Source organism: Puntigrus tetrazona, chromosome 18, assembly GCF_018831695.1.
Source record: "Puntigrus tetrazona isolate hp1 chromosome 18, ASM1883169v1, whole genome shotgun sequence".
In the NCBI taxonomy this organism is placed as follows: Eukaryota; Metazoa; Chordata; class Actinopteri; order Cypriniformes; family Cyprinidae; genus Puntigrus; species Puntigrus tetrazona.
The window spans coordinates 16,676,962-16,699,754 of NC_056716.1; the positions used below are offsets into that span (position 1 = coordinate 16,676,962).

Sequence of the window (22,793 nt, forward strand, 5' to 3'; positions counted from 1 at the left end):
ACAGTATAGTGAAGCATTACTTTTAAAGAGAACACTGAAAGTGACAAAATAAGAAGTCTTACTATTAAACGAGTTTATGATTAAGGGGGTGTTTCAACTAAAAATGGACAATCTTTTGAGCGTTTTGGCCATTTATACATCACCGGGGAGGTTTTTGACAAAAGCATGTAAAGACTTTATATATAATTCATAACTACCTGTACTTCACAGCTGACTAACTACTCAATAATGACCAAACACCTGCTCAAAGGAACTCAAATGAAAGAATATTTTCTTTTCTCAGAAGCTGTTTCCATCCAAACTTATGAGAGAAAGCAGAATACTGCGTAAAACAATTCCCTGAGTGTCAGAGAAAAAACAGTCCGGTGCAAAATAGTCATTAAATGAAAGTTCCTGCAGTACAGGACACTTTCTGGGCTTTTTTTCCTAAATAATACGGAGGTGATTATATCAAATCATTTTGATGCTCAGGCCTTTCAGGATCATTAAAGTAACATCTGAGAAGAGATCGGTTAATCTACATATCCAGTCACAGGACCTCTTTTGTTGCGTTGGGTAACTCCGTCAAGCGTTTTTCTTATTGGTTTTTCCACATCCAGCGTTTTATGCATTATTTCGCACGTCTTGAACGTCTATGTCGGTGGAAGTATCTCACGTGTTCATTCTGTGTCTCCAGTCGATGTTTGTGCTGTAAAACAAGAGCGAAATACCGAGGAAGTGCATGCAGCATTGATGAATTCAGGACCTTCGCAAGCCCCGCAGAAACCCTGTCCATGTAATTGAAGTGTGTCTATACTGTAACCGTGTCACTTTTTTACTCGCGAACGCATTTGTAAACTAGAGGACCCCTGGAACGGAGGGGTTTGTAATGGTGCTTCTTATAATGACCAACTACTTGTAAACTGTGTTTCTGTGACTCGATCCATATGCACTGAGGTCTGACGGCCACACACACACACACACACACACACACACACACACACACACCTGTGGCCTCCGGCGATGAGAACGCCGCCTCTGCCGTCTGTACGACCACGTTCTGTTCTGTCTTCACACTCGTGAGGGGTTAGATGTACATTCACAATAAAAACATATTTTTGGTTGTGCGGGCGACTCGAGCGCTGGCCTTCTTTCGGAGCGACCTCTGACCTCTCGGAGGAAAAATAACGGCATTTGCGTCGCATCGTGATAACAACACCGCTGCGGTACACGTGACAAGCCTCACATATCAAAATCACATCTTATTTACAGTTTCTCCGGGTCTGGCGTTAGCACTTTTAGCTGTAGCTTAGCATAGATCATTGAATCTGATTAGACCGTTAGCATCACACTCAAAAATGATTAAAGAGCATACCATATGCCTTCGCTGCCATGCCATGTGTGCAGAAGGAGCGGGGATAGTACTCAGCACCTGAAGAAGAGCACCGCGTGATCTCACTGCTCCTGCGGCGCTCGTGGGACGGCAACAAGGTTCTTTAAGTATTACGCCGGAAAGAGAGTATAGTTCCTAGCTATATCAGCCCTGAAAATATTCTGACGCTCTTAGTACGCAATATCACTACAGAAGAGTCATGTTTGGAAATATCAGAAGTACTTGGTCTGTTTTGAGAGAGATGCTACTGGTCTAATCAGATTCAGTGATCTATGCTAAGCTATGCTAAAAGTGCTGAGAGATCAGCAGATCAGGGGAGCCTGTTTTCAAAAAAATGACAGGTTGGTTTAAAAAGGAATGGTTAATTAGTCAAGATTTTCTGAATATCACATGATCCTTCAGGCTTCTATGGCTCCTAGTGAGAATATGACGCAAAAATGACCCAAACTGAGCAAATCTGTATATATGATGAAATTAGAGGATTAGAGGCCAACTTCCAAAATCATTCTATATACATCTTTAATACACATATAAATGATCAAAAGCTTAGTTGTTAAAAATGATGCAATTAAGCATTTTTAACAAGCTCAAAAATATATTTATAAACATACATATGAACCGCTCGGCCTTTTATGTGACCAGAACTACAGAAAAGAGGAACGGGACAAGAGAAAATGAGGACAATGTGCCAGTGAGCTAAGAGACACAGGTAAGATGTTCCTGTTCCTCTCCTTCTTCTTCTTCTTGTGAATCAGTAAACATTAACAGATTAATATATCAGTGTGTTTCTGTCTGTACTGGTCAAACACAAAAGAAACTACCCACTTTTCACTGAACCTTACTGTTTTTAATTCAGAATAATTCATCTGTGTGATTTAGACGGGTCTGATGAGTTATTGTAGAGATTTTATAATGTCTAAATATAAATATATAAGCAAAACACGTGAGGATGAGAATGAACGACATCCAGTGGTCATAACAGGAAGATCATGACATTCATATTAAAAGGTTCAGATCAGAATGAAAATTCTGTCTTTAATTTCTGACCCTCATATCGACCTTTGATCATTTTCAGAATATTTTTGTTTCAGAATAGTTTTCTGATCCTCCCTAGACAGAAACACAACTGAAATGATCCAGAAACGTAGTGAATACATCGGAGAAACACGTCACGTGACATCAGGCGCTCGACTTCAGCTCTGACACGTTTGCTCAGAGAAAACAAAAATAAGATAATTATATTCTTCTTTTGTCACCGCTCATGTGCACGCTTTCCTTTAAATATAAACATGTTCATGCACCGTTTCTCCCGCCAACTGAAGAAGACGTAACTCAGAATGGCTAATTATATCGTTTCATTTGTATTCTCATTAATAACTTTGAGGCGAATTAAGCTAGTCAGTGATAGTGTTATTCTTCTAGAAAGAGTAAGAGTTCTCCTGAAGATATGACTGCATTTATTCTGACCCTTCAGTAGAAAGACACTACTAGAAGCAGACGAGATAAACACTAAACTACCAGAAGACGGGTTTAAAACAGTCCCATCATGAGAAGTTCAAGCTGAAACACAGCATGCACTAAGTGTACTTGATTTACTTTAATACATCACTCAGCACGTGTACTTTAAGGGCACTAAGAAAACGAGTCAAGTATGGTGTGTTTGTCCTGAACAAGAAATAAATGAAATGAAATCAGGCTGAATGAAGCGGTTTGCCAGCGATGAAAGCTGATATTGAAGTATTTCCGTCCAGAGCTCAGGCTGGTCCTGCAGCTCCACCCAGAGGATCCTCACACACTTTATTTTAACCCTTGCTCTTCTGATTTAGTGACACTCGTGAACGCTTCACACAAAGAACTGTTTATTTAGAGATCATGTTAAGAGAGAAACATTTCACACCGTTAAACTTTGCATGTCATCACAGGAACAGATTCAGCTGGTGCCGGTGGAGCCGAATCCTCCCGCTCCTCGCTCCGTCTCGTCCAGCGTCTGGAAGCAGAAGAAGACGGGTGAGCGCCGCGGACGCCACTAACGAGTGAGGTCTGCACACTAACGAGGGCTTTACCTTCATCTCCTGCAGCTCTGGATAACAGATCCTCTCACAGATCAGCTGAGCCACGCGGTCTCCTTTCTTCACTGAAAACGGTTCAAGAAATCATCAACTCCTCAAACTCAAGGTTAATCAGAGCAGCGCGTGTTGTGTGTTTTCTGCTCCGTTTTAAGGGAGTTATTTTGATGTTTTCATTCTTATTTCTCCACATATATTTCAAGCTTTGGCAATATTGTATCTCATGCCGATAAAGCAATTTTGAATTGAATTGAAAGTTAAACGAGCAGCAACACAGGTATCTTTGAAATTATTTTTATATATTTTTGGCATTAAATAAAAATATCATATTCCATGAAAATATTTAGTAAATTTCCAACCACAAATATCTCAAAACTTAATTTCTGATTAGTCATATGCATCACTTAGAACATAATTTGGACAACCCTGAAATAAATTTTCCCAATATTTTAATTTTAATTCATATTCCAGATTTTCAAATGATCTTTTCCTAACAAACCATATCAATGAAAACAATGCTTTTTTTAATATATTTGACTTCTGCCTAGTTTCTCAGGTAAATGCATCTTTAAGGAGGTTTATGTTTTTGGATCACATCATGTTTTGCGGTGTATGCATCATCTGATCTCGTTCGTGTAAGAAAGCTTTTAAATCAGACTCGCCTTCAAACGGCTCCTTGTTGAAGTTGAAGAGCACGACTCCCAGATTGCCCCTGTAGTCCTCGTCCACAACGCCAGCTGGACACACACACACACACACACACGTCACATCACGGCAAAACATCACAGGTCTCTGCTAATGTGACGGACGAGCCACGTACCGCCAACATCGATGAAGTGCTTGACGGCGAGCCCCGAGCGAGGAGCTGCAACAAGAGAGAGTTAGTGAACACACACACACACACACACACACACACACACACTCCTGTAGTGCTCACTCACCGACTCGGCCGTAGTGTCCGTGAGGAACCGCGATCTGGATGTCCGTCTTCACCAGAGCTTTCTCCATCGGCCCGATGCTGTAGTCATACGCACTGAAACACACAGGATCCAAATAAAGCGCTGCATCCTGGGATTTAACACTTAAGGAGCAAAAATAAACGCTAGGAAGAAATGTGCAGAACACTAATCAGATCAGACTTTTCTGCAGGACGGAGAGCATAAAAACAGGGAAACATGACAGAAAGAGAAATATAAAGATGCATGTACAGAAATACTACAATTACAAGTGTTTTCAGGAATAAAAAAAAACAGTGACAGGTTATGCTGTATTGATGTGCGCATGCCCAGAAGAACTAAACCTAGCCTTCACCGAGAGAGAAACGAGCAGAGCAGCGCATGCGCAGAACGCCGTCTATTCAGCGGGACATGCTGCCTGTGAAGTGTTTTCTGCGGGTTTCGGCTCATTAGAAACACAGAAAACACCACAGAGGGCAGAGAAAGGGCGCACCTGTACAGGTCGAAGCCCGCGGCCCGGCTCGATCCCCGGCTCGGTGTCGTGGCGTGTTCCGTCAGCTTCGCGAAGCGGAGCACGTTTAGTTCTTCGTGTCCGTTCACCGCGTCGCTCTTGCTTCTCTTCTGCGGAGAAACCGCGTCTGTAACTTCAGAACAGGGCATTTTACTGACGAGGACCCCAACACACAAAGAGAGAAACAGAGAGAAGAAGTGTGTGATGCGACTGAAGGAAGGAAGAGAGCGCCAAAAGCTTTTCTTTGAATTTGGCGGGAAACGCTCTGACTGCGCTGTGTTGCCAAATCCTCGTTTTTCGCGCGGAAGCGGCCTACTTTACTGTTGCTGCGACACTGAGCTCCAGAAATGCGGATAAATCCATAAATAAGAGAAATAAACAGTCTTACTTTATCCCCGGAACACGGTTTACTGGGGGATCCCCTCGAAATAAGACTGGCCTACTTTTGAGTAGCTTTGAGGAGGGTTTTGTTGTGAAAGCCTGGCAACCCTGACGCCGAGCGAACGTCAAACAGATGACGTTTCGTTAAAACTAGATTTTTTTTCTTTAAATAGTTACTTTATTAAATTAGACGATCATTTGTGGCGACCACTAATCACGAGAAACCGAAAGTAATCATTGTTTATGGCGTAAATCTCGATGTACTAGTTTTTCCTCGTCGGTGTACGTTAGAAGTGATCAAAGCAGCGGTGAATACTATTTTTATTGTTATTATGACATAACCTGCACGTTATGAAGAGTTAACAATTAATCTCCACGGCGGATGTGATGTCACGGAACACAGCGCCGCTGTCTCTTATTTATTATCGGTTATTTCCCCGGTTTTTCTTGTCGTTACAGAGCTGCTGACCTCCAGCGCCGCGACCGACACCGGATCCGTTCAAACCGCGAACGGCAGCCACAGAAACGCGCCGAACCGACATCTTCCACCGCGAGTTATTCCGCCATGTTTGTCGCGGTTTGCATCCTGGGAGTTGTAGTTTTAGTGCGGTGTAGTTCTCTGAGGGTTTCTAACGGTTTCGACTCACCGTCCATCGTGCGTTTGTGTAAAAATCCGTACCGTTCCGTTGAAACGGCGTTAAAAAAAACTCACAACAACAGACAAAAACTCGCCCCGACAGATAGCGTTAAATACTCAGGTGAAATTAATTACTTAAGATAATCACACCTGTATCCGGTGAAGCGCGTCGTTTCTATCCAGTCTGTTTGGAATATGTTTATATAAAGGACATTTTTATAACTGCTTTAAATCACAGCACATCAATCAGGAATATCACGTTCAAAGGGCGACAAGACGTTCATTACGTTCTGTTTTCTCTGAAGTGCTAAACCTTAAACAAGAAAATAGCGTACAAATAGCACGTAATATTACAAACCACTTCATTTTCGAAACTGATTTATTAACTGTGAGAAAACATTTTTGTCATCGAAAACGAATACACCATTAAATATTTCCGCACTCTTTCCCAGTACCACAGTCACATAAATAAGGGTTAACAGTAATCATAATTAGCGCTAATGAATATATTTACACACGTATGTCTATACTTGACCAAAATAAGATGCTTTAATCTATCACTCGGAATAATTTCACTCTAAAGTGCTTTTTATACTGTTTACAGAGATCTATTGCATGTCCAGTAGAGGGCAGAGTGGATACTAACACACTGCATTACAGTAAAGTGTAGTTTAAATCATGCTAGTTACACCTCATCGGGTTGCACGTTCAAATTAGCAAATGGCTAATATGTTTCATTCTATGTAAAAATGTCTTTTTGTGTTTCTTGATGAACAGAAAGTTTGCAAAAAATCTAAATTTGTTTATAATTGAAATCAGCTTTGTAAATGTGAGGGGTGTGTGTTCCGTTCTTCAGGAGTAGAAGGTCAGCACGCTCTGATGGTTTCCTCGAATCAGGAGGGTTGGCGGTAGGTTTTTGGTGAGCGCATCCAGCCAGGCCATGTACAGATGATCAGAGATGGAGCTTTTACGAGCGATGGGCAAGCTCCTGTAACACACACACACACACACGTGAGTCATATGATCATGCACACACACACACACACACACACGCTGATGACTTACACCAGGACGAGTTTGGCTGCTCTGGAGCTCTCCTGAAGAAGCTCATTGAGACGCACCTGCATCATCGTCTGAGGAGAGAAAAGCACAGACACGCATCTCATCTGATCCGTCTTTGATTTGAATCCTCTTAGTTCAATTAAAGAAACACAGACTCGTTCTCCATCTCCCCTAGAGTTAAAAAGTTTAACCGTTTTTGAAGCGATTCAGCCGATCTCCAGGCCGTAGCTCTTTTAGCATAGCTTAGCATAGATCATTGAATCTGATTAGACCGTTAGCATCACGTTAAAAAATGACTAAAGAGTTTCAATATTTTTCCTATTTAAAGCTCTTCAGTAGTTACATCGTGTACCAAACCTGATGGAGATGAGAAGTTGAGGATTAGGGACTATAACTTCATTCCGGCGTAATAAACACGAAGTTCGCTGCCTTTGAATCATAGTGTATCGCTCTTTGCACAGAAATATTGAGCAGCACAACTTTGTTCAACACTGATAGTAATCAGAAATGTTTGTTAAGCAGTAAATCAGTATATTATTATGATTTCTGAAGGTCACGTGACGCTGAAGACTGGAGGAATGATGCTGAAAGTCACAGACATTTAGAAATCAGCTAAAAGACGGTTTCAGAAACATTTAAGGATCTTAATTATTCCAAAGCTGTTGACCAGCACTGCACATGCTTTTGGTTTTACATCTTCTAGTTTTTGATGAGCAGTCACACACTCCTCTTCTTGCGGGTGACTCAGGACAGCCGCAGTGTCCTCTGAGACTCTACCTTCTCCTCAAAGGCGTCCAGCTCGGCGTCTGTGATCTTCCAGGGATGCTCTTTCCTCAGAGCTTCAACCTGCCACGTCTCCTTTGAACCCTCGTGCATCCGGAACGGCTCGATCATGTCCTCGAACAGTTTCCAGCTAGCACACACACGCGCACACACACACACAGACACAGACAGAGTGAGAGAGTGCCTTCGTGGAGCGTGTCAGTGAATGAAATGAGGATTAATGGTGTGTTCTTCTCACCTCTCTGCGCTGGGCCTGACGTTGATGTCTGCGATCACTGTGATGTCGGCGCATTTGATCCTGAACTTCTTCAGGAGTTCCTGCATTCTGAGAACAGCAGGCTACTAGTCAGGGCTGGGAGGGTTGCAGATTACAACTTACTCTATTTAAAATAAGCGCAGGCTTTAGCTCAACCTTTTAAAACCATAACAAGATACGGTTTAATTTTCTTTGTATCTCTGAGTAGCTGTGACAGGAGACGATGGCATCTAGCAATGCATAAACCCAAATAGCAAAACAAATCGGTTATTGAACATGTCTCCTATTTTAAAGCGATTTGGGAAAGAAATCAACTAAATTAATGCGTGTGAAAATATTCAGATGTAACCGTTTCATTAGCATTTTCATGAGTAACTAATTTAGTTACACAATTTTTCTCAGTAACTGTAACCGATTACAGTTACATTTGTTATGTAATTAAATGAGGTGATTCTGTTACATGTAACTAGTTAGTCCGCAGCACTGGCTACTAGTTAACTAGCACTGGTACGGTTAGTTGTGTTTTCTGTCATACTCCTGTTTGTCCTGTTCGATGCGCTCCGGCCGCCCGGCGATGAAGATCCTGAGCTTGCAGTCCTTCCACTTCTTCCTCGTGGTCAGGATATGAGGCAGGAGAAGCGTGAGACCTGCAGAAGAAGAAGAAGAAGAAGAAGAAGAAGCGTCACGGCTCCGGTCTGAGAGCAGAGAAGAAGACGAGGATCGGTGCTCACCTCCGTCATCAAACAGCCACCAAACGTCAATCGTTCCTTTGCTCTGTTTCTTCTTGAACTGGCTGCTGGCCTCCACCAGACGCTGGTTCATCTTGGCCAGATCTGAAGTCTGAGGAACGTCCAGAGAAACTGAGGAAGGAAAACCAAAGGCTCTCAGCTCTTCTGGACAAACAGATCGAAATCCAGACTGGGTTTAGTGAATGAAAAAACGTCAAAACTAATGTGAGTCTGGATTTCCTGACAGAAAAGTCATGCCAAATATGTCTAAAATACTAAATATTAAATCTAAATATTATGTTTTTCATTCACATTTTAAATGATTTTAACTAACTGGTGTTTAATGTCCAAGATATTTGATTTAGAATAAAATATTGATCGTCTCATCTCCAACTTCATCTTGGAGAATATTTTGTTTTAAAAAAAGTGTTATTTTAATACTATAGTTCAATAAAATCATTTAAAACATTGTAGCATCAAATAAAATAAATGTTTACTGAAATTTTTTTTTTCAAAAATAAAAAAACATCATTGCAATTCAATCAAAACCATTATTTGGTTAACTATTTTTGTTCCTTTTCATTTAGTTTAAGACATACACACAAAAACTGTATAAACATAAAAAAACTAAAAATGCACTTTGGTAAAATTGGTAAAAACTATAATACTATAATCTCAGGTAGGGCTGGGCAATATATCTCACGTCAGTAAAGCCGGTTCTTTGATTAGCTGTTTAATAAACAGGTGATTAATTAGTGAAACTTAATATTGTGTAGCTTATCTGTGATCAACATGAATATCCTGTGAGGTTTATTCCCCAGCTCTGATCTCAGTTACAGCAGCATGCGCTGTTTATTTAATTAACTAATAACTAGCTCTTGTTTTGACATTTTCCCGTCTAGTTTTAACACACGCATCTTTAGTTGTGGCTCAGATATGTTTGTAGCTGCTCGATGTGTTTTATGAGACCGCAGTGATCAGAGACATCAGCGCAAAAGACCAACAAATTAGCGTTTAATGAGTCGTTTGGAGCACGAGCGCCTGCTAAATGACATGTGACCCGGCGATTGAATCTGTCTGAGCAGAGGCAGTGAAGATGGAGATAATGGAGAACGCAGAAAGACCTGAGTCTGCAGCGACGGAGCCCATTAAGACGCTCTGGTCTATTAAAAACCTTCACGTCTGAGAAGCGGAGCGGGCGAGACGGTGAGTTTGGAGTTCAGGCCGCCGTGCTTCGTGAGACCAGACTATTAGATTATAACGGCACAGACGGTTTTACAGAGGCGCATTTAATCAGCTTTTATTAGATGGATGCGCTCGCAGAACATCTTCAAGCTGCATTCATTTGATGCATTGTGTTCAGAGATAAAAGCTGAAGTCCTCCGGAGAGAGAGAGAGAGAGAGAGACCATACCTTTTCTGGTCAGCTGCTTTTTGGAGTTTTTCTTGGACCTGTTGAAGAAGCCTTTTCCTCCGTGGGGCTGAAAGTCGTTCTCCTCCATCTCCAGAGCCTGCTGCTCCATGATCATGCGCTCCATCTCCTCTGACAATCACACGGCATCCCATATTCACCATTGAGTCTCAGCAAAGAGAGCTGTGCTGTGAATGGGTGCCGTCAGAATGAGAGTCCAAACAACAAAGTAATCCACAGCACTCCAGTCCATCAGTTAACATCTGGAGAAGACGAAAGATTAAACTAATCCAGCGTTATCTATTCTACAAAAAGTGTTCTGGTCTGAATCAGGAGAGAAATCTGCACAGATGAAGCCAAAACAGCTCTAAACAAACGTCTGGATTTTGATGTGACTGGAGGAAGAGTTGTTATGGATTCTTTGGACTCATTCTGACGGCACCCATTCACTGCAGAGCATCCATTGCTAAGGCACTGATGGAGAGACTCACTCATCCTAATCTTGTATTAATTTAAATGCAACTTTTCCTTCAAATCGTTTGATAAACGGATCACGTCTTTAACTCATCTGTGTTTATTCTGAGAGTTTGTTACTGATGTACCTTCTGCTTTGAGGATGTGAGAGATGTCCATCCCCTGATTGATTCTCAGGACCACAATCCCATGCTCGAAATCAAACGCATCGCTGCGGAGAGAACAGAACTGTGAGTGTGTGTGTGTGTGTGTGTGAGTGTGTGTGTGTGTGTGTGTGTGTGTGTGTGTGTGTGTGTGTGTGTGTGTGTGTGTGTGTGTGTGAGTGTGTGTGTGTGTGTGTGTGTGTGTGTGTGTGTGTGTGAGTGTGTGTGAGAGAGAAGGACAAACAGCAGGTGATTCATAAAGACAGCTCGAGGACTCACTGCAGAATTCCCATGTAGCTTTGAACTTCCTGTGTTTTGGCGATTCTCCAATCACGCTTGAATCCCAACATCACTGTGTTTGGCTTCATCCTGCCGAGTCCTGACGCCTTCATACACACACACACACACACACACACACACACACACACACACACACACACACATGTGTACACACAAGCACACACATACACACACGCACAAGCAATCTTTTATCACTGTTTTGACATTATTTTCATGAATATTAAACATCTATCTATATCTATCTACAGTGTGTCTATCATCTATCTATCTATCTATCTACTGTCTATATTTATCTACTTTATATCTATCTGTCTATACAGATATATATACTACTATATATATATATATATATATATATATATATATATATATATATATATATATATATATATCCACTATCTATCTATCATTTATCTTTCTACTGTCTATATCTATCTAGTTGCTGTCTATGTCTATCTATCTGTCTGTCTATCTCTCTCTCTCTCTCTCTCTCTCTCTCTCTCTCTCTCTCTCTCTCTCTCTCTCTCTCTCTCTCTCTCTCTCTCTCTCTCTCTCTCTCTCTCTCTCTCTCTCTCTCTCTCTCTGTCTCTCTCTCTCTCTCTCTCTCTGTCTCTCTGTCTCTCTCTCTCTCTCTCTCTCTCTCTCTCTCTCTGTCTCTCTCTCTCTCTCTCTCTCTCTCTCTCTCTCTCTCTCTCTCTCTCTCTCTCTCTCTCTCTCTCTCTCTCTCTCTCTCTCTCTCTCTCTCTCTCTGTCTCTCTCTCTCTCTCTCTCTCTCTCTCTCTCTGTCTCTCTCTCTGTCTCTCTCTCTCTCTCTCTCTCTCTCTCTCTCTCTCTCTCTCTCTCTCTCTCTCTCTCTCTCTCTCTCTCTCTCTCTCTCTCTCTCTCTCTCTCTCTCTCTCTCTCTCTCTCTCTCTCTCTCTCTCTCTCTCTCTCTCTCTCTCTCTCTCTCTCTCTCTCTCTCTCTCTCTCTCTCTCTCTCTCTCTCTCTCTCTCTCTCTCTCTCTCTCTCTCTCTCTCTCTCTCTCTCTCTCTCTCTCTCTCTCTCTCTCTCTCTCTCTCTCTCTCTCTCTCTCTCTCTCTCTCTCTCTCTCTCTCTGTCTCTCTCTCTCTCTCTCTCTCTCTCTCTCTCTCTCTCTCTCTCTCTCTCTCTCTCTCTCTCTCTCTCTCTCTCTCTCTCTCTCTCTCTCTCTCTCTCTCTCTCTCTCTCTCTCTCTCTCTCTCTCTCTCTCTCTCTCTCTCTCTCTCTCTCTCTCTCTCTCTCTCTCTCTCTCTCTCTCTCTCTCTCTCTCTCTCTCTCTCTCTCTCTCTCTCTCTCTCTCTCTCTCTCTCTCTCTCTCTCTCTCTCTCTCTCTCTCTCTCTCTCTCTCTCTCTCTCTCTCTCTCTCTCTCTCTCTCTCTCTCTCTCTCTCTCTCTCTCTCTCTCTCTCTCTCTCTCTCTCTCTCTCTCTCTCTCTCTCTCTCTCTCTCTCTCTCTCTCTCTCTCTCTCTCTCTCTCTCTCTCTCTCTCTCTCTCTCTCTCTCTCTCTCTCTCTCTCTCTCTCTCTCTCTCTCTCTCTCTCTCTCTCTCTCTCTCTCTCTCTCTCTCTCTCTCTCTCTCTCTCTCTCTCTCTCTCTCTCTCTCTCTCTCTCTCTCTCTCTCTCTCTCTCTCTCTCTCTCTCTCTCTCTCTCTCTCTCTCTCTCTCTCTCTCTGTCTCTCTCTCTCTCTCTCTCTCTCTCTCTCTCTCTCTCTCTCTCTCTCTCTCTCTCTCTCTCTCTCTCTCTGTCTCTCTCTCTGTCTCTCTGTCTCTCTCTCTCTCTCTCTCTCTCTCTCTCTCTCTCTCTCTCTCTCTCTCTCTCTCTCTCTCTCTCTCTCTCTGTCTCTCTCTCTCTCTCTCTCAGACTGACCTGCATCAGTGCTTCAGCTCCTCTCTGCAGGTTCTCGCCGGTGACCGGTGTGTAAAAGGCTTTGCGTTTCTGCTTGTTCAGCCACTGCTGGTTCTGCTGTACGGCAGCGCTCATGTCCTGCAGATTCTTATCACGCGCACCCTAAAACACACACGCCGTCTGCTAAATAAAACACGATTTAATCACAAGCTCAAGATCGACAGGGTCCTGCAGGAAGCCTTCGCTCGCGTTTGTTTCGAGGAGAACGAGAACATCTGCTCACCAAAAACACCTCACAAGTCAGACACAGCCCGTAATTCTTCGTGAACGAATGTGCCAAGTCTAGCAGCGCCGGTCTGCTTCTGGGAGATCCCGTCATCACCAGACACTTGGGCCTGCGAAGGAACACGAGTTGAGTATCTCTGAGTCTAATCTGCTTCGAACACACTCTTATCTGCTTTGACCCGAGCACACCTGAAGTTCTTGATGTGTTCATCCACCAAAGATAAAGTCAGAGCGTTGTTCACAGCATTTATGAACGTCACGGCTTGAGTGGACGAACCCCAGTTCACATCTGAGAGAAGCAGGAGACATCTTATACTCTTCTCATACATCATTCACGCTCGTGTTCATGTGTTTACATCATCATGACTGTACCTGGCTTTTTCACTGTAACGTAAATATAGAGGAAGAGCTCGATGCCGTAGGTGAGCAGCGCCGCCCACCAGTTAATCACGAACATCACGGCACAGCAGAGAACGGCTCCGAACAGAGACAGCCACATGTTATAGTACTTATACGCCGGCCTCCAGCCTGCACACACACCGCTGCTTTAACACACACTTCTTTAGACTTTAATCAGGGGCGTTATACAGCGTGTTCGTCTGATCCAAAACCTCACAAGACGCCTACATAGCATGCAAACACAGAATAAACATGCACTGTGCATCTTTAGCCAATTATATGAGTAAATCCATGAATGCATTGTAGAAAGCCAATGATGGGGAAATGGTATTTTCTATATTTTTATGTGACGTGTGTTTGGTGTTTCTGCTGGAATTGACTATATGTGTGATATGTGCCTTTTCTGCCTATGTAGGGCACTACAATCAATGCAATGAAGTTGCATTTCAGTAAGGTTTCAATTACGTTTTCAATTACAAATATCTAAACATTCTTAAAAATAATTGCTTAGAATATTAAGCCTTGTTGGAAAAAAAAGCCTTGCTTTTTCACTAAGCAAGACTTAATATTTTAAGCCATTTTACAAGTTATGTGTCCTGGTTTTAAAAGCGTGTAGATATCTGTGCTGAAAAAAACAAGAGAACGATGTGTTTGTAGACAGCTAGCTAGGTTTTGGAACAGATTGTGTGTGTGTGTGTGTGTGTGTGTAAAAGTCTAGACAGGACCTGGGGATTTGGCGTATGAAGCATGGAAGCAGGAAAAGTTGATGAGGGCGTATGAAGCCAGGAAGAAGTTGGAGATGATGGGAGCGATGGTGTTGAGCTCAGCTGAGACACAAACCAGCGCTGTTACACGATCACATCTGGTACATGAACTCATTCAGTCACTCCTATATTTACCGATGAGGATGAATGCTACAGCGATGAAGAAGGTCAGGACGTATCCTCTGATTGGCTCGTTGTTCTTCCCGTGACCTTTGGCGAAGAACTTGAGGGCTTTGTAGATGTTGTCCTTGCATAGAGCCTGTGAATGGATTGACTCTTAAAATCTGGGTTGTGCAAGGAGAAACCAGACTTTTAAGAGCTTCTTTACAATGTTCTCCAGTCTTTTATTGTATTTTGAGATTGTCCTATAAAGGTATATATTGTATTTATTGGGTTTAAGTGGTGTGTGTGAACTCTGACCTGGAAGACTTTGGGCGCGCTCACTAGAGACGCGAGAGCTGAAGAAAGCGTGGCTGAGAACGTCCCCGCTGTGATGAGAGGTCCGAACCCCGACACCAGGGTCATCACCTACAGATAAACACACTAACTCAAACTAATGCACTACAATATTGTGTTACTCCCTAAAAAGTAACTCATTACTTTTTATGGAAAGCAAGATTGTTTATGTTTTTCTAATCTGGACTGGACTCGTTTTTCTCTCTAGTAGTTACTTGAAAAAAGTAATTGATTATCAAACCTGCATTACGTGTAATCAGAGTAAGATAGTAACTGATTACATGTAATCTGGAACAAAAATCTTGTAATTAGATTACATTACATTGCATTTTAAAATACTCGTAATCTCGTAACCCGACTGCAGCTGATTTTTTAAATTAATTACACGCTATTCACACAAAAGCAAAATGTTCTTTGCATTTTTTTAAGAAAATGTTTCATTTAAAATTATTTTATTTTATTCTTACATTTTTATGATTTAATGAATTATTAGCTTTACATTAAACCCATAAACCCCCTTCACGAACTCAGTTTGGGAAACCTTGATGTAATGTTTAATGCATTTTATGTTGTTAATTACAATTGACGGAATACATTTTCTTACTCTCTTTGTATTTATATCATCAATGTGATAAACTAGTTAGGTAAAAAGTTACAGTAATCTGATTAGATTAACCTGAAATGTGCAATGTAGTCTATCGAAGTCTACAGTTTGTAAGTAATCTACCCAGCTCCGCTCGTGATGCATTACCCCCAACAACTTCAGCCCTCGTTCTCATCGGTTTCCTCCGTGCACTGTATTAAAGTCACTTTCACCTGGAAGTTGTTCATGAGGCCGTAGTTGCATTTGGTGGTTTGGCAGATGGAGAAGTCGTAGCCCATCTCACAGGCCGAGGAGAAGTTACAGCTGGAGCCCAGTTTGATGGTGTCGTTGCGGTTCCCCGTCGCGTCTCGAACCACCGTCACAGCTGCAGAGAGTGGTTCTGTTAGACATCCGGACTGAGACTCGAGTCATGCGAATGTGTTCAGGACTCACAGACAACCAGAGCGATGCCCAGGTACGTCATCCCCGTGATGAAGATGGCCAGCAGCGTTCCTTTGGGAAGAGCTGCCTGAGGGTCCTGAAAAACCAGAGGCGTTCGTGTGTGAAGATGTTGAGCCAGCTTCTGATCGCTCACTCGTTTCAGATCAGACACTCGCCCTTACCTTCAGATCTCCAGAGATATTGGCTCCGGCCAGAATCCCGGTGGCCGCCGGGAAGAAGATGGCAAAAACTGAGAAGAACGTTTCTCCATCTCGGAAGTCCGGTAGAAAGTTTTCCTTCGCGATGGATTCTGTTTTAGACAGAGATGAGAGTTTGACGTACTCTATTTTCTGGTTTCACTTCATTTTGATGGACTTTTTAACACATTCTGTTGACTTTAAGTAACGTTTCACCTACATATCTACTAACTCTCATTAGAGTGCTAGTAGAGTATTAGTAGACTGGTTAGGGTTAAGGTCATTGCACAAGGAGTGTAAAACTTTCACACATTAAAAAATGTTGGGTCAATCACGTTTACACACCGCCTATAAAACTAGTAAGACTTAAAAAAATAGACCAGGTTCGGTTTTCTGCATTTTCACATCTGTAACGAGCTTTTTGATCAGAAAGGATGAGAAATACATTAAAAAAAACTGAAAAACGCATACAACAGGCCTTTAGAGCTTAGAATAAGTTGACATGTACTTGCAAAGTAGTCAGTATAATATCTGTATAATATCTGTTAGGGTTTGTTAGAAAGTTAGTTGACATGTAGGGCAGATTTATTATAGTCAACAGAATGCTCAAAATCAAGTGTTACAATCGTTGTTGTGTTTTAGTAGGCTAAAGATTATTTAAGATTATTTAAAAACTGAAATTAAGCATGTAGATAAAAATGTATTTTCATAGAAATGATTCTCAGTTTTGTAACTAAAAACACAAAGCTTTTTAATCATTTAGCAAATGCTTCAAAGGGCACTTTTTCAAAACCGTTATCGTCTCTGTCTAAACTACTAAAATGTTTCTTTTTAACGTGACGCCACTTTCGTGGATCCGTGTGAATGTTTTAACAACGTTGTCGTCTTAACACTAAACTTTTCAAAAACGTAACTTTTTAAACATATACGGTACATCATCGTGAAAATGTGCGGTCAAAAAGTGATCATTTTTGAACAGATATTTCTCTGAGAGTATTAGTTTCAATAAGCTCCAAAACCTTTTGGTACAATAAATAATTATAAAGGGCCGTACTTGGTTTTTGTGTAGGGTTAATAACAACAAACATCTGCAAGGGGCCATTCATGTGGAATGTAGTTTTGCAGTTTAAAATACTAGGCATGCGTAGTTTAATTCCCAGTGCAAACTGAAACACCGTATTTTAAAACACCGTTTAATGCATGAAACCCTGCAAATCCGACACATCTGCATGGTTACACAGAAAACCAATGAGAAATGGGTTCTGTAGAATGAAAAACATGCAACCCTCAAGGCATTGAACACATTTAGGATTTGGTTTAGAATTTCGAGAATCAGACGTTGAAAAAGCGGCGGTCGAAATCTGGGGGTCATTCAGGTTTTTGGCCTCAGTTGGGAAAGTTTTCAGGCACAAATTTCAGCGTTTGTCGAGTCTCACCTCGATAGTTAAAGAAGCCTTTGGAGCGCTTGTCTTGTGTGGAGGGAATCACTGTTCCCACGAAGACGTTGGCGATGGCTATCAGCAGGATCACCAGCAGAGCGACCTGAGCCTGTAGAGAGAAAGAGAGAAGGTCCTCGATCTGCTGTCACGCCTGAAAACTCAATCCCAGCATGCTCCTGGCCTTACCTTGGCCTCCCACTCCATTCCCGCCACAGTGATGCCCATCAGCAGAACCACCGTTATACAGCCGATGATCCGGATGTCATTCACCGGATCCACTATCAGAGCGTTGCTTTCCTGGACAGAGCAGACAGATGCGCTTAAAGTCCTCCTGAACCAGCTCAGACCCTACTTTTCTGGGTTTGTACCTTGAGAAGCTCCACCACGGTTTCAGCAAACCCCACGACATACATGGCCACGGCCACAGCGTTGGCGAACGCGAAGATCAGACCGATGGAGCCGCCGAATTCAGGCCCCAGACTGCGGGAAATCAGATAATACGCTCCACCTAGGGCCCAAACGCACTCCATGAGATCGGATGAAGACGTGACGCAGCTGCTGTGCTCGTTTAAAGCGCGCTTTACCTCCTCGTACCACGCCGTTGGTGCATATAGCTGACATGGACAGACAGGTCACGCTGGTCACCACGATGCTCAACAACACGACCACGATCCCCAAACCTGGAACACACGGACGACAGGAGCTCTGACGGGGAACAGGAGGAAGTCTTTGCCTGAATGCATCAGACGACGCATTTCTATAAATAACGACTTAAGAACTCACTTAGCAGATGCTTTCATCCAACGAGGACAACCAACAAAAGAGCAATGATATGTAAGTGCTGTGATAAGTCTCAGTCTAACGCGAGGGTATTTTTAATAAAATAAATAAAAAGTAGATAGAATAGAAAAAAAGAATTATTGCATTAGTGTTAGAAGATCTTTCTTTAATAATAAAAAGTTGAGAGAATCGAGAACGCTGGCATTAGAGGGTCACTTTTATAATAAATAACAAGAAAACATAAATAAATAGTAATATAAATAGAAAATAAATAGGTAAAATAGAGAACGCTAGAGTTAGAGGATCATGATTATAGAGGACTAAATGTTTCCTTTTGTTGTGTTTCAGAGAAGAAAGAATATATGTTTGGAACAACATTTATTTTATTATTCACTAAGGGTCATAAGGGTCGTTTTTTTTCAGATCAGTTTTATAGAAATTTGATTTATACATCATCTGAATAAATAATCTCTGGTTTGTTATGATCGGACAATATCTGCCTGAGATACAAGTTTTAGAAAAGCTGGAATCTGAGGGTGAAAACATTTGAATGTATTTATGATTGGAAATTTACCTTCATGGAACACGATCTTTAATTAATATCGGAATGATAAATAAAAAATGTATAATTCTGACCTTTACAATGTTTTGTTGTCTGTTTCTACAGATAAACCCGAGCTGCTAGATATATATTCAGTGTAAAAGGCTCAGAAGCTGAAGACCCAGGCTCCTGTGTTTGTTCAGAGCTATAATGAGATGGTTGAGGAATAAAGCGCTCATCGCCTGCAGTCACTCACACCTCATAAAATACGTAACGCCAGTGGGTTTCTGATGGCCTGTAATGTGTTTGGCCTGCAGCTCGAGGTGTCTGACTGGAACTGAACTCTTCTCAGAAGATCTGGAGCTTTCTTAGAAACTCAAACTTCTGACGCACCATTAGTTCTGCGCCATAAACACCAGCGGTGACCTTCACTGAGCAAACACTGCGAGGATAAGACCTCCTCCGAAGCAGACCTCGGTCATCTCACACGAGTTTCTGAAAGTCATGCCATTAAAGCTCAAAAATGAAGTATCTCCCTCAGTATTTCTAAAACATCTAAACATCCTTAAATCAAGATTCACTGGAGATGCAAAATGAAAACATGAAGTCTTGTTTTCAGAGAAACTGGAACAAAATGAAGCTTGTTTAAGTTTAAAACAAGAACAAATATGTTGATTTTAATATTTCTTTTTCCTGAGGCCAGTCTGTCCTTCTTTTGTAATTTTTGTTTTGACATTTGCATTGGAAAGAAGACTAAAACACACTTTAATTAGTTTTGTTTTTGGTTTAAGAAAATGCTTAAATGTGACAAAAAAGTCTGCAATCAGAAACTCCCAAGATTCCTCAGAAAATTGTGCCAAGATCAAACTAAATGATCAGTGTATGTAGTGTTTGCCTTCGAAAAACTCATGACTTTGGGGTGTTTTGATTGCTTTCTTTATATCTAGTATGAAAAGAGTCTCTAAGCTGCTCTTCACATTAATTTTTTAGCTTCATACGCTGACTGTGTGTCAACAGTTCAATCATTTGTTTCCAGAATCACTGATGATTCAATCTTCCAAGAAAACTCTTACGAAGTCTCCAGCATCTCGGAGTAAAAATCTTAAAAGGTTCTTTATTGGCCTTGACGGTTCAACATCCATAAAACCACACAAGATTTCTCATTCTTCTAATTATTCAAGTGTGCTTGACACTAAAAGAAGAAGTTTTGTTTACTGAAACCAAATATGTGTCTCCTGCAAAAGTAAAGCCGGGTCAGATAGTGTGTGTGCCGATATGCAGATATTCAGTTTAGTGTGCTGAATGTAAATGAGCCCCTGCTGTGTGTTCAGGGAAGGTTTATGAAGGTCACAGGATGAACATCTCACCTATTCCGGCTTGTCCGAACACCCATGACAGCCGTATGAACAGCATGACACCCCAGATATTCAGCATGCATCTCACCTGCACACACACACACACACACACACACACACACACACACACACACACACGGTCAAACTGCAGCACGTGTGAAGCCAGGTACGAAAGATGTCGAATAACTCACCAGAACTCCTTTGATCCATCCAAATTTCACCACTCCTCCCGTGTCCTTCTCGTCCAGCGGGATGATGGACTCCACATCGCCCAGCGTCGAGGTGTCTGCTCCCTCTCTGTCCTCCACCGGACTGGGAATATCAAGGCCTCCGTTCTGACCGTAAAGAGGGAAATAAGAGTGAAACACATTTGGTGAGATAAACTAATCTCTAACAAAGTTTATGTCTGCAGCCCCTCACATGGCATGCTGGAAAAAAAACAATTATATACTATGGCCACAAATTAAAAACTCCACAGCTGAGTGGCCACAACTGACCCCTTCATTTTATTTGTATCAGGCCACCGTTTACTAATTTGTTGTTTTGTTTTAATAAGTCGTGGTCACATCATACTCTGAGAGAATAAATGAGTAAACTGCGATCACGAATTAAATATGAGTTTGTAAATAGTGAATATATATATATATACATGTTTCCATTTTAAAAACTGATTAAAATAGTAAAAGGTGGTTAGATATGCACTTTAACGTTGCTTGCCAAGTATGGCGCTTATTAATAACCTCACATGCTAAAATGCATAATTGTTATTGCAGTTGTGAATAGTTCTGTGTGGTCGTCTTGCAGACAGTCTGTGACTGGAAGGAATGGAGAAGATCTTTTAAAGGGTGACTTGGCAGTTCTGGTTTTCTTGGAAGAGAAAATTTGAACAAATGGATTGGAAACATTGTGCGATGTTTTTCTCCGGCGTCAGGACTGCGTGCACGCATGCTTCTTAGATCAGCGCAAACTTTTCAGCCCTTGTTTGCATTAATTAGCTCATTTATGGGCAGCAGATCAATGCATTAGCTGCAGAAGATCGTTACTCATAAACCAAGTGCTTCTCTCTCCAGCTTTCTCATTAGGTTGGTTATTGATCTTTGGCTGCACCGGTCACCACCGGGCCACCGTTACGTTACAGCAATTAGCCTAAAATCAGCTCAACAAACTGCCTATGGTCTAAACACCGAGCTTGATAAAATATCACATATGTGGCGGTGCATGGGGAAGTCGGATACTCGGGTAAAATGCAATTTAAATGTAGTGTCTGACTGCTGGTGTGACTCACCTTCTGGAAGACATCGTGCAGCTCCTGTAGAGAAGGTCTGACGGCTCTCTGTCCGCTGATGCTCGCCGCGTTACGATAAAAGTCAACGTTTGGCACCCGGTCCAGGGTGTTGTGGCCGAAAGCGCTGACCACAGATGCCCGCACGGCCTGCCGCTCTCCGTTATTGAACCCATTGCCACAAAAAGACGTCTCCTCGTACTGTGGAGGGTCGTCTTTAGATCTCTCGAACCCGGTATTCTCCATCAGAAGGCAGGCTACAGTAGTTTGAGCTCCTTTGAGCTTCCAGGTCAGGTCTCTTTCTTTGGGCCACAAGTGGTTGAGATGTTTGAGAATCAGACCCCTGTGTTTAGTTGATGTGTTTATGCGAGACTTTATATAGCCGTGGAACAGATGGAAGCCGATTGGTCCATCCTCTAGATGCTCCTGATGGGGGTAAAAACGTTCTCGCTCCATCAAAGGTGAAGTGATTAAAAATTAACAGCATATAAAGACCCTGAGAGATTACGATCATATTGGAGATACTTTGAGTTTTGCCTGGTTTTATGAGCTTTGATCTTGTCAATGAATGGATGTGGATGCTGTTCTTTAAAGTGATGTTCAGGTGCAGGGAATTGTCATTTATTACGTACACCGGCAAACCACACAAACACGTCCTGTGCCACTTTGTGTAGTATTTTCTGGGTGCCTAGATTCGATTGACGCTGTAAAAAACAAGGAATACGCAAAACAAGCAAGTCCGAAGTCCGTTTATAACATCGAATTATCACGAAAAATAACTGGATTCTTGTAAAGATTGCATTATGATGCAGACGTGTGGCGTAGGAGGTGGTCATGTGAAGTGTTTCTCTGTTAATGTAAAGCCAGCAATAATGGGCACTTGCTCTGGGCGCTTCTGACACATTACTAAAATACTTCCTTATTACCCGTAACTTGTTGCGTAATGTTTTTGAGAACCGTCCGGCCGACCTTGGAAAGGTTTCGCTCCAGCGCGGTCGATAGGAAAGGTCACCGGACGAACAGTAGGTGATGTTGTTCTTTGTCTCTCCTTTGATTGGCTGGAGGTGAAGTGGGCGTGGCCGCTTGACCTCTGACCTTGAGCCACGCTGCATTCGGGATGTGATTCTCAAGCCGATTATGTGATGTAAATCAGGTTTGACTCCCTCACAGTCGACTTCGATTGAGTGTTTTGCTTCTTCTGCCCTTCACGAATCCCCTAGAGCGCCTCCGGTAAAAAGACATAATGTTATCAGTGAGGTTCGTGCTGAGGCGCAGCGCTCCATCTTTGTGTGTGTGTGTGTGTGTGAGTGTGTGTGTGTGTGTGCGCC

The 22,793-nt window shown here is 42.2% G+C and overlaps 3 protein-coding genes across 7 annotated transcripts in view; 1 reads left to right on the forward strand and 2 right to left on the reverse strand.

The window, feature by feature from the left end:
• The window catches only part of fbn1 (fibrillin 1), a 59,897-nt gene extending 58,792 nt beyond the window's left edge, over positions 1–1,105 (forward strand). For both annotated transcript variants that reach the window (XM_043264433.1, XM_043264432.1), the window contains one exon: positions 1–1,105. This exon is cut by the window's left edge and continues 1,685 nt beyond it. The gene's annotated coding sequence lies outside the window, so the exon portion shown is untranslated.
• Positions 1,106–3,214: 2,109 nt separating this feature from the next.
• Positions 3,215–6,067, reverse strand: dut (deoxyuridine triphosphatase). Of its 4 annotated transcripts, none has more exons than XM_043265128.1 (7): positions 5,934–6,067; positions 4,888–5,038; positions 4,380–4,471; positions 4,259–4,303; positions 4,101–4,175; positions 3,436–3,506; positions 3,215–3,359 (listed from the first exon to the last, which is right to left on the reverse strand). In XM_043265128.1, the coding sequence occupies exons 1-7, from the start codon at positions 5,938–5,940 to the stop codon at positions 3,303–3,305; spliced, it is 498 nt and encodes a 165-aa protein (XP_043121063.1). In that variant the 5' UTR covers positions 5,941–6,067; the 3' UTR covers positions 3,215–3,302. The 4 variants fall into 4 exon arrangements, with proteins under 4 accessions (XP_043121063.1, XP_043121064.1, XP_043121060.1 ...); XM_043265129.1 differs by having other exon boundaries at positions 4,888–5,032; positions 5,934–6,030; XM_043265125.1 differs by lacking the exon at positions 5,934–6,067 and adding an exon at positions 5,756–5,906.
• Positions 6,068–6,284: 217 nt separating this feature from the next.
• On the reverse strand, positions 6,285–21,936 carry slc12a1 (solute carrier family 12 member 1). Its single transcript, XM_043265124.1, has 26 exons — positions 21,469–21,936; positions 20,375–20,518; positions 20,196–20,271; positions 18,092–18,187; positions 17,876–18,015; positions 17,694–17,804; positions 17,505–17,616; positions 16,054–16,181; positions 15,884–15,968; positions 15,664–15,815; positions 14,812–14,919; positions 14,527–14,650; positions 14,353–14,454; positions 13,601–13,756; positions 13,418–13,517; positions 13,227–13,338; positions 12,965–13,105; positions 11,059–11,165; positions 10,765–10,847; positions 10,166–10,294; positions 8,756–8,884; positions 8,560–8,671; positions 8,007–8,093; positions 7,763–7,898; positions 6,989–7,056; positions 6,285–6,911 (listed from the first exon to the last, which is right to left on the reverse strand). The coding sequence occupies exons 1-26, from the start codon at positions 21,919–21,921 to the stop codon at positions 6,776–6,778; spliced, it is 3,327 nt and encodes a 1,108-aa protein (XP_043121059.1). The 5' UTR covers positions 21,922–21,936; the 3' UTR covers positions 6,285–6,775.
• Positions 21,937–22,793: the final 857 nt, after the last annotated feature.

Bases quoted from the DNA above. Each gene is read 5' to 3' on its own strand.
- dut (XM_043265125.1), bottom strand. From the start codon at position 5,828: ATGTCGGTTCGGCGCGTTTCTGTGGCTGCCGTTCGCGGTTTGAACGGA. The intron at 4,472-4,887 runs GTGCGCCCTTTC...TGTGTGTTTCAG, and splicing joins GCGGGCTTCGACCTGTACAG to TGCGTATGACTACAGCATCG. The intron at 3,507-4,100 runs GCGAGTCTGATT...AACCGTTTTCAG, and splicing joins CAACAAGGAGCCGTTTGAAG to TGAAGAAAGGAGACCGCGTG.
- slc12a1 (XM_043265124.1), bottom strand. From the start codon at position 21,921: ATGGAGCGAGAACGTTTTTACCCCCATCAGGAGCATCTAGAGGATGGA. The intron at 18,016-18,091 runs GTAAAGCGCGCT...TTTGGGCCCTAG, and splicing joins CAACGGCGTGGTACGAGGAG to GTGGAGCGTATTATCTGATT. The intron at 14,455-14,526 runs GTAAATATAGGA...TTTGTGTCTCAG, and splicing joins TGTAGCATTCATCCTCATCG to CTGAGCTCAACACCATCGCT.